The sequence below is a fragment of the Dryobates pubescens genome, chromosome 2 (genome assembly GCF_014839835.1).
Source record: "Dryobates pubescens isolate bDryPub1 chromosome 2, bDryPub1.pri, whole genome shotgun sequence".
Taxonomy (NCBI): domain Eukaryota; kingdom Metazoa; phylum Chordata; class Aves; order Piciformes; family Picidae; genus Dryobates; species Dryobates pubescens.
Window position 1 is genome coordinate 38,349,553 of NC_071613.1, and position 10,586 is coordinate 38,360,138.

Genomic DNA, 10,586 nt, shown 5'->3' on the forward strand with positions numbered 1-10,586 from the left:
GGGCTGGAGCTGTGAGCATCACTGGAGTGCTCCTCCCTTCATCCTTCCCCCGCCTGCCTCCGCCTCCGCCTCCCTGCCAGCCCTGGCACACTGTAACAGCGGCCGGGGACAGGCAGGGCACAGGTGGTGGGGGGCAAGGGCAGCCGCGGGGAGGGGGAAGGAGAGAGAGGTGTGGCTGGGGCGGCCACACGGCCTCCCCCCACGCTGGCTGTGGCTCCACGGTACCCAAGGGTACGAGCCCACTGCCCAGCAATGCGGCTGTATCTCTGGCCCCTGCCATTGGTCCATCCTGCCCCACCACCTAGGGCAGGGACAGCTCTTCTCTCCGTGGGGCTCATCCCACCGCCACAACTCCCACGGGAACAAGAGTAACGCACCACACCGCACCAGTGCTGCATGAAACTGCCCTCCACATGCTTCCCACAAAGTGCCCCCTCAAAGTGCTCCTGAAACGGGCAGCTCCACTGCCACATCCCTGCACAGAGCAGCACAGTCACTGTACCATGACACTGCCCAGCTGACATCCAGGTTCACCAGCAAACTGATCAGCTCCCCACAGGCACTAGCCAGTGTTGACACGGAAAGGACTCCTTACCATGACACAGGTGTGGATCCTAGCCCTGATGGCCCACCTGTAGCTAGTATGGGCACAATCCCTCACGCCAGCTCCTCTGGCCTGTCACTGCCCAAGCCACAGCATGAGCGTCCCTTGCAAACCACACAGCCTCCAGCCCCAGGCACCCTAAGGTAGACCTTGCTCCTTGTCTCCCTGGTACCTCAGGACACATACAGGAGACAGCAGGCCTGGACTACTCAGCATCAGGCCTGGGCCAGCATCACTGTTCTGTGTCTGGTGGCCATGCAAGCTTGACACATGAGATCTCCCCTTGTGCTGGGGTAAGGATAAGACTGGGTGCCCAGGACTGGGCTGTGATGGACTCCTGGGCTGGGGGCAGAAGCCCCTGGGTGGGGGTCTTCTGCGAGATTGGTCAGGGCCATTAAGACCTACTAGTGCTCCTGGGCTGCTGGCACAACTCCAGTATGCTTTCCCCTTCTGAGCACCCCCAACCCTGCCAGCCCATCTCTGTTCTCTGGGTGACACTGCAAATAAGACAAAGGGGCAGTCTCTATCCTCATAGCCTCAGTGTAGCCTTTCCTGCCTGCTATGCCCTCCACATCTCTTGCTTGAGCCCCACAGCACTTATCAGCCACCTTTACAGGCTCCTGCAGAGGCTGCCAAGGTGCCAGCCCTACCTGCTACCCATGCTGCCCCTCCCCACCGCAGAACATCCCTGGGGACGCCGCTGGAGGCCTCCCCACGCAGCGCTTGTCCACATGATGCTCACCTGTACCCTGAGGAGCCGGCCGCCCCACGCAGAGCTGCACACAGGCATCAAGCTCCCCATGATGCTTGGCAGCTCCAGCAGATTTTCTGCACTTCCCCTCCCCACCCATGATTCCCAACGTGAGGCTTTTCATGGCTCCATAATAACTCGCAAATTACCCAGCACAAAAGGAGCTGTTTATACAACAGTTCTGACAATCCCACAATTCAAGTGATGCTGCGGGGTTTCCGTGGAGACCCCGCACGTCAGGCAAGTCCCACGAATGCCAGAGCTAGCACTAAGGGAATCTCCTGTCAGAGCCAGAGGACTCTGCTCTGCCCACCAGCCCCGGGTGGGGACAGAGATGGAAACCCCTGTGCCAGGGCTAAGTAAATAGGCAGGCTGTGGGGCTTATGTCTGCCGCGGTCCCTGCACGCAGGATATGCCTGCCAGGTGCTCTCACCCAGGCTGCACATGCCTGTGGTCCTGCTGCAGACCTGCAGAACCTGTGACTCTTTTTCAGAGTCAAGGGGGAGAAAAGCCTAGTCAGGGATGTCAGAAAGGAGCACTGAGGCTTGGTCTTGGCATACAGTGATGCCAAGGCAAGGATGCTGCCATCGCAGCAATCACAGGGACAGCGCCAGGGCCGGCCACAGGAGGAATCACATGTACCCAGCCAAAACATAGTCATTGGGGTATCCTCCAATGAATTCCATGTCTACTGCCCCATCAGCCACAGCTCCTGTCTGGCTGGGCACACTGCCCTTCCCAGGGACTGGGGCTCTGCCACTTAGCCATGCCCCAACAAAAGACCCCAGAGTGGCTCTGGGCTCTCCTGGAGATAATGTATCTCCAGGAGCAGCTGAGTCACTTCTGAGGGCTGTGACTGTGGCAGGGCCCAAAAAGTCCTCTCCAAAGGCAGCAGCACCTGCAAATACCATGACAAGGGCAAGGCTAAAGTCCCTACAGGTGTCTGATGGGAGATGATAGCAGCCTGCTCCCAGTGAGCCCCTCCGCCCTGCCCTGTCCCAGGGGCAGCCCTGGCACTGCCCTGCTCTTCTGCAGGACAGGGACTCAGGGCAGGAGACAGCAACCAGTACAGCCATTGCACAACAAGGGGCAGAACTGGAACAGGTGGCCCCATCACCATCCAGCTTCAGCTTCACCTGCTGGACACACCAACCCAAGCAAAGCAGACAGCAAACACTTGCTCAAAATACAGCATTAATTATGCTGCTCAAAGAGCCACAGCACATACTGCCCTGCTGGGCCTTCCCAGCAGCCCTGCACAGATTCTGCCCCTGCTCCACAGCACCAGTCAGGCATCAGCCACCCAGCCCCCTTGTCTTGGTGATGGAATAATTGATGACAGTGGGTGCATGCAGCCTTCTCAGGTAGGAGGAGGTCTGGGCATGAATCTTTCATGTGGTTGCATCTTTCATAGCTACTGGGGATGGTTCATGAGAGGTGAGGCTGGGACCTTTCCCAGCCCTGTCCCCAGGGCAAAATTAATGCAGCAAGATGGTGCTTGTCGTGGGGCAGGGCAGCACCACAGCACCTTTCTGGCCCAGGGGAACAGAAATGCTCTGTTGTGACTCCTTTCTCAAGGGCTAGGGACACCTCAGGTGCCCTCCCCAGCACTGCCTCCCCTTTCCCACCACTAGAAGGATGCCTGAGCGAGTACACGGTGCTCGTACAGACAGAGAACAGGGGACGCAGGATAATGATGTGACCTTGGCTGTGGGTGCCTGGGCATGGAGTGGGATGGCAGAAGGCATTCTGTCCCTACTCTGCCAGCCCTCCTCCTGGCATTCCTCCTGCCTGGGCTAAGAGGCTGCATGCAGAAGGCAGCAGGGGAAGCAAGCAAGAGTGCAGGCAGCAGGGTAAAAGCAGCTAGACTCTTCCCAGTGCCATCGTGCCAGAACACAAGCCAGCAACCTGCTGTTGGGAGGCAGGAGGGAAACAGGGAGGACTGAGCAGCCCCAGGAGGAGGCCATTGCCCCAGCAGGCAGCCCTGAGTGGCAGTGCTATATTTACCCACCCGCAGGCCCAAGTCTCGGCCTCTTGCCTGTAACACAAGCCCTGCAGCCTGCCAGAATCTGAGTGGATGGCACATTCCTCATCAAAAATAACCCCCCAGCAGCGGCGAGAGGGCAGGGGTGGAGGTGAATGACTGGACAGCTGCACCCACCTCTCTGCTTACTGATGAGCAGACCTCCATGTATGCAGTACCCCAAGACAGGGACCTAGCACATGCAGCCACTGCACCACCCCCTGCCCAGATGGCTGGGGGCAGACCTGAGAGCCTGCATCCCCAGCAGCTGCTCGCGGGCTAGCCCCAGTGCCACCCCTGGCGACAGGGAATGGGTGCAGCCCCAGGGTGCATGGCTGGGCTTGGCAGGCATCCTGAGGGCCAGGTCAGCCCTGTCCCTCTTGCACTGCCCAGCCTTAGGGACCTGTCCACACACCAGCTGAGACCAGCACCCAGGTGGCACTCGTGAAGCAGCTCTGCAGAGGCAGCACCTGTGCTCACGCAGATTGGCATAGTGCCCACCCCATGGTGAGGCATGGCAGCCTGGGCTACATCCCAAGCTCCTCCAAGATGCTCCTGTGCCCTGGGACTCGGTAAGCAGCCAGGAGAAACTGAGGGAGCTCCAGAGAGTCCTACAGGAGGGAGGATGTAGCAACAGGAGACTTTAGGTCCTGTTCAGTCCCCAAGCAGGGCTGGCAAGGGCTCCAGAGGGAAGGGGCAGTTGGCCTTAAACACAAGCATGGTGCTGTAAAGTAAGGAACTAAAATTAGGCACTAAGATAAATGGTCAGAGGTGCTGAGCTACCAAGGACACTGACAGCACAACCGTCCCCACTGGGGTGGCATTGCCATGCACCAACAGCCACACAAGCGTGCCCACACTCCCCCAGTGTAACTCTGGGCTGGACAGGAGGAGCAATGAAGGGCTGCTGTGCACAGGCAGCTTCTGTCCCATTCCCTGCCCCCAAATCAAAGATGTGTGCAGGCTGTTCTCTGGGCAGAGGAAAGCTTCCAAGGATATTTGATTGCTGAGTGCAGGTGGAGGCGAGTGCAGCAAGACCCTGTGGTAGGAGCCCAAGACAGACACATCCAACCTTGAAACAAGAGGCAGCTCTGACAGGGAGGATCAGGCAGTGCTGGCAGGGCAAGGGAGGGCTGGGCTCTAAAAGATTAGCTTGGCTTCTTAAGAGGTGATTTAATTTGGTTTGTGAGGGGGCATCGGGAGATGCAGCTGAGAGGTGACATAGGCTTTAGTGAGACAGGGGGCAATGGAGCCATGGTAGGAATTTGGGCTGGATTGTGAAGGGTCTGGACCATGTCTAGATGGACCCAGGATGTCTCTAGACCAGCCTCCACCTACACTCATGGAGCTGGGGCTCAAGGGAGAACCTGTACCAGGAGAGTGGTGGGGACACAGCAGGGACAGTGTGACACAGTGGGGATGGTGTGCCCCTGGGAGACCCTGTGCCCAGCTGCCTGTTCAGCCCCGTGTGTGCACTTCCCAAGCTGGGCACTGACGCACTCAGGGGACCTGGGAGAAGAGCAGGAGAAAATCATTAGTGGGGTGGAGCGACAGATTCAGGGCAAGGGATTAGAGGAGCTAAATCAGGCTCATGCAAGCAAGGGGGAATGCTGAGCTGGTACAGGAGGAGCTGCTGGAGCTGACTGTGGAGCTGGGTGGCATGGAGCTCCCACCCCCCAGCCCACCAGCAGTGACCTGAGCCACCTTGGGGAGAGCCAGTGCTGGCATTTTGGTCTAACAGTTGTGTGCAGGGAGATGTTAGCTTATAGCAGGACTCGATGATCTTAAGGATTTTTCCAACCAGGCAATTCTATGATTCTGTGATTCTCACAGAGAGCTGCAGCCTGACCTGTGTGCAGGGGAGCGGTGGAGGAATGGGGTCTAGGCCCAGCAGAGACCACAACCCAGCAAAGGCAAATGGAGCAAGGGCACCCCAATACCTCCAAACATAGGGTCCCAGGACCCTGAGCCCAGAGAAAGACCTCATCCTGACCAGGGACCTTGCACACATTTCCTCTTACAAGACCACTAACTGTCTGATGACTTGGGTCACAGGGCCCTCAAGGGAGCAAGGATGGGGTGTCCCTGCCCAGCACAGGGGCAGCACAGCCACCAGTGGAACTTCCATGGTCCCCAGAGACCTGGATCTTGGCAGGGAGCATGGAGAGCCCCTGGGCAGCCAGAGCCAGAGCCAGATCATGGCTGGCAAGCCTGGCAGGGTGCCAGGGCAGGTGGGTGCAGAGCAGTGCCACAGCTTTTCCATTTCACATGATGACCTGTCTCACCACTCCGTCACTGGCATGGAGAAAATGGCTTCAGGGGAACAACACACTGAGTGCCAGTGCCCTGCAATGGCACACAACATCCCAGAAGTTCCACACCAGCACCTTTCTCCAGCACCTGCAGGACATGGTGCTCCCTGGGCACTGCCACACCGTGGAGACTGTTCTGCCCCAAGGCAGATGCTAATAATAATAAACCAGGTTGGAAGAGACCTTCAAGATCCAACCCATCAACCAATCCATCCCACCTAAACAACTAAGCCATGGCACCAAGCACCCCATCAAGTCTTCTCCTGAACACCTCCAATGATGGTGACTCCACCACCTCCCCCGGCAGCCCGTTCCAATGGGCAATCACTCTCTCTGTATAGAACTTCTTCCTAACATCCAACCTAAAAGCATAACTAGTAAGCCACACCCAGGGCTGCCACACAGCTCACCCAGCCGGATGCCCCCGGAGCCTGCACGGTTCCAGCAGCATCTCTGCCCCAGGGCTGACTTTTTGGGTGGCTGTGTGCTCGGTGGCCGTGCACTCACCAGTCTACCCACGGCCAAGTGCCTGCTGGGAGGAGAGCCTGGGGCAGGGTGACATTCACCCCAGGCGTTAGGCAATCCTGGCTGCTCAAGTCCTCTCTCAGCTGCTCCAGAAAGGCAGCAGTGAGAGCCAGCGACGGGGAATCGGGAGCAGGGACGAGTGCGTCAGCACAATGGGAACGGGTACCTGGGGAAATTAGGCAGTGCCGAAGGGCAGAGGCAGCAGAGACCGGATCTGGTGCCACGGAGAGGTGGAGCTGCGCATCAGAGAACGGGGTGGCCCGCCCACCCCAGCCCCTCCAGGAAAGGCTGTGCCAGCCCTGTGGAGCAGTGCCTGGCTCTCAGTCCCTGCACACACCGTGACATGCAGCTGACTGTGCAGTGCCGTGGCCCCAAAGGTGCAATGCACAGTGACTTCACGGGTGAAAGCTGGAGGCTCCACACGAACATAAGGAAAAACTTTTTCACTGTGAGGGTGACAAAACACTGGAACAGGCTGTGCAAAGAGGTTGTGGAGTCTCCTCTGGAGACATTCAAAACCTGTCTGGGCATGTTCCTGTGTGAACTGCTCTGGGTGATCCTGCTCTGGCAGAAGGGTCAGACTGGATGTTTTGAGGTCCCTTCCAACCCTTAACGTTGTATGATTGTGTGATTCACACGGACCCACTGTAGAGCAGCACCCCTTCTCTGCTCTCCCTGCTCCACTCCCCAGGCCCATGAGCAGCACAAACACCTCCTCCATCCTCCAAACATCACTCCTCCAAACTCCAGCTCACGCAGAGCAACTCCTCTTTCTCTATTGGTCCTTTTCAGCACTGCAAAGGCTCCTTCTGCTCTCCCACTGCCACTTAGTCCCCTTCTCAAGGTGCTGCAAAGCCCAAGGTGCAGCTCCTTCCCCAAAGCCTGGGGGTTCAGCACCGCCTCCCTCGCCCTCTGCTCTCACTGTCCGGACACAGCACAGCTCGCGTTTCAGAGCAGTGTCACTAAGCGGCATGACACACTCCCCGACATCTGGGTCTGCCATGGCCCAGGGAATTGTCATCCATTCTGGGGCAGTGGGGGGTGAGCCCCAAAGCTGCCTGGTCTCTGTGCAGAATGAGGCCCATCCATGCGAGGGGGCACAGCAGCCCCCAGGCACCGTTTGTGCAGCAGAAGAGCCTGACCAGCTGCCAGGTGAGCCCCAGGTCGCCATCAAAAGCTAGCTCCACCTCCGCTAATTAACCCTTGTCCCCGCCCACTCGGGGGCGAAGGGTCCCCCCACTTGACAGCCCCACCTCCTGCAGTGTCAGGCTCCTCCCTACAGCCCCGCCGCTGGGAGGTCCCAGTTCTCCCAGTGCAGTTCCAGTGTAGTCCCACCGCAGTCCCACCGCCCGATGCCGGTCTGATGGTGCAGCCTCGGGCAGCTTTGCCCTCAGGTAGCTGGTGCGTGGGGATGGCTTGTGCAGGGGCACTGGAGAGTACCGGGGACCATGTCAGTGGCTGTGGCACATGGCACTTTCGGTGCCATGCACCAGAGCTGCATCTCTGTCTTTATCTCTCTCTCTCCTCCTGCCCAGAGCAGGCTTGGCATCACATGCTCCTGATACCTCCATGCCCGGCCCTGGCATCTTGCCTGGTCTGGCAGTAGGTACTGTAGCCACATGCTCCCTCCAGGCCAGAAAGCCACCACTGTGCTGTCAGCACTGGGCACCCCTGCCTGCAGAAGGGCAGACACACCGAAGTCCAGCCCTGTCCGGCCCCAGGCATGTACTGCGGCAGGAGCCTGCAAAGCACGGTTGGCACCCTCAGCAAACCCATGCCCACAGCTGTGCTGGCACAGCCATTCCAGTGGCCACACCACCCTTACCTTCCATGTCAATGATAGCCAGCACAGCACTGGTCATGGCCTCTCCCTGCTCATTCTCAGCCACGCAGGTGTACACACCAGCATCCTCCTTCTTGCTGTCCCGGATCCAGAGGCTGCCATACTCCTCCTCGCGTGGGGCCAGCAGCTCCTCGTTTCGGTACCAACGAAGGCTGGGCTGGGGGTTGCCCACTACCACCACCCGCAGACGGATGTCACAGCCGGTGCCGATTGCTGCATTCTTCAGCTTCCGTGCAAAAGCTGGTGCTGCCAGGCGAGCTGGGCCCTCATCCTGCTCTGCAGTGACCTTGGCACGCTTCGGGGGGATGCCGGGGCTCGGCGGAGCTGCCCGGGGCTCCCCACCGCCCCTACTCATTCCACCACGTCCCCGTGCTCGGTGCATGTTCTGCAGCTCCCACGCCCTCACCTGTGATCCCCACCACCCCGAGCTGCCTCTCCTCTCCCCCTCTTCACCCCCGCAGCCCCAGGGTGCTGGGTGCCTGCCAGGGGTTTCAGAGCAGGGGCAGCCCCCAGTCCAGATGCTGTCCGGTTCAGTGCCTCCCCCCCGCCGGCTGCAGCCCCGAAGGTCGCAGTGCCGTGGGCAAGTGAGAGGCTATTTTTAGGCGGGGACTCAGGTTGCTGCTCGCAGAACCACCACTCACAGAACACCCAGTGCAGTGCAGCACCAACACCCCATGCTCCACTGCAACCCCAAGCCCGCCCAGCGCCTCGGCACCTGCTCCTTCGCCGGCCTGACTGCGAGTCCAACGGGTGCCGGCCGCTGGCGGAGCCGTCCCAGCCCTGGGGCCTTGGCGTCCCCCCCCCCTTGCCTGTCCCGTCCCGCACAGCCCCTGCTGAGCTGCGCTCCCTCTGCCCCCTCTCACGAAGTGGCAGCTGCCTCTGATATGTCACATTCCTTGGCCAGGCTCCCCCTCTCCGCGCCCGCCGCCCCAGCCCTGCAGCCCAGCTCTGCCTGGCAAAGATAGAAAGGGGCCAGCTCCTTTCCATATTAGCAAAGAGACTGAGGGGAGAACCCAGCCTTTCTCCCCTCCCTTCCCCTTCTCCGTCACTGTCACCAGATCGGGACATAGAGACCCTGGTGGCATGTGGAGGGAAAGGACACAGTCATGCTTCCTGCAACGCGAGACCCCAGGCAGGAGCCAGCCCCGCGGGGCCTCTTAGCCTCATCCCCAGCAGGCACCAGAGGTAAGAGTCCCCGCATCCCTGCTCATCACAAATCCACCCTGCCAAGAGGCTGAAAACACAGCAAACCCTGATTTCTCCCACTGAGCCTCTCCTTCACTGCCCTGGTCAGCATAGGTCTTGGTCAGCCCCCCGTTCAAGCCCTGATTGGAGCAGGAGCACCCCACTCTTTGGCTTGGGGTGCCATCCCTGGAACCAGGCAGAGCTTCCCCAGCTCCCAGTGTGATGGCACATGTCTCAACAGCTGGCCCAGCCACCCTTGCCAGGGCTGTAAATCTGGGTGAGCAGGAGGAGGGCAACGCAGCATGCTGCTCCCCAGCTGCAGGCCAGCCCCAATGAATAGAATAGAATAGAATAGAATAGAATAGAATAGAATAGAATAGAATAGAATAGAATAGAATAGAATAGAATAGAATTAACCAGGTTGGAAAATACCCTCAAGATCCTCAAGTCCAACCTATCACCCAACACCATCTAATCAACTAAACCATGGCACCAAGTGCCTCATCCAGTCTCTTCTTAAACACTTCCAAGTGATGGTGACTCCACCACCTCCCTGGGCAGCACATTCCAATGGCCAGTCACTCTTTCTGTGAAGAATTTCTTCCTAACATCCAGCCTAAACCTCCCCTGGTGCAGCTTGAGATTGTGTCCTCTTGTTCTGGTGCTGGTTGCCTGGGAGAAGAGACCAACCCCCACCTGTCTACAACCTTCCTTCAGGTAGTTGCAGAGAGCAATCAGGTCTCCTCTGAGCCTCCTCTTCTCCAGGCTCCAGCACAGCCCGTTGCCAACAGTCCAACACTCCCGGCGCCAGTGAAGCTTCATCATCAAGGAAAAAATCCCAGGCTCGGGAGTCTGAGGCACACCAGAGCAGGATGTTCTGCTAGACACAGTCCCATAGCGGCTGAGCAAGCCTCGGGGTCTCTGGAGGCTGAAGGAGAAGCCTGCCAGAGCCTTGGCAGAGAATGGTTCTTTCATGCTTGTGCTGCCCTGAGGGTACAGAGCTGCTCTGATCCCTGCCTGTCTTCCCAGCCCGGGGGACAGAATCCTGGCTCAGCCACCCAGAACCGGGCAGGGAAAGGAGGTGGTCGTCCCTTCCAGGGCAGCCCTGGGGACTGTCCTCGATGTCACAGGGCCACCTGCTGGTGGTAGCCCTTCAGATACTAAACTCTCCCGGCCCTGGCAGGCCCTGCAGCCAAAACTAGGGTTTGCCACAGTGGCATCTTCACCAGGGACCGTCCCGTCCCCACTGCTGGCAGCAGCATCCCCTTGTCCCTAAAACACACACCCCCCCCAGCCAAGGCACTTGAGCTCCCAGGTCTCTACTGCCTGGCAGGGGTGGCGTG

General features: G+C 59.1%; 1 protein-coding gene across 1 annotated transcript in view; it reads right to left on the reverse strand.

Moving 5' to 3' along the window:
- The window catches only part of SPEG (striated muscle enriched protein kinase), a 40,040-nt gene extending 31,134 nt beyond the window's left edge, over positions 1-8,906 (reverse strand). Inside the window, exon 1 of the mRNA XM_054175378.1 lies at positions 8,041-8,906. Coding sequence (XP_054031353.1) covers positions 8,041-8,440 — 400 coding nt within the window. The 5' untranslated portion in view covers positions 8,441-8,906. The remainder of the gene's footprint in view (positions 1-8,040) is intronic.
- Positions 8,907-10,586: the final 1,680 nt, after the last annotated feature.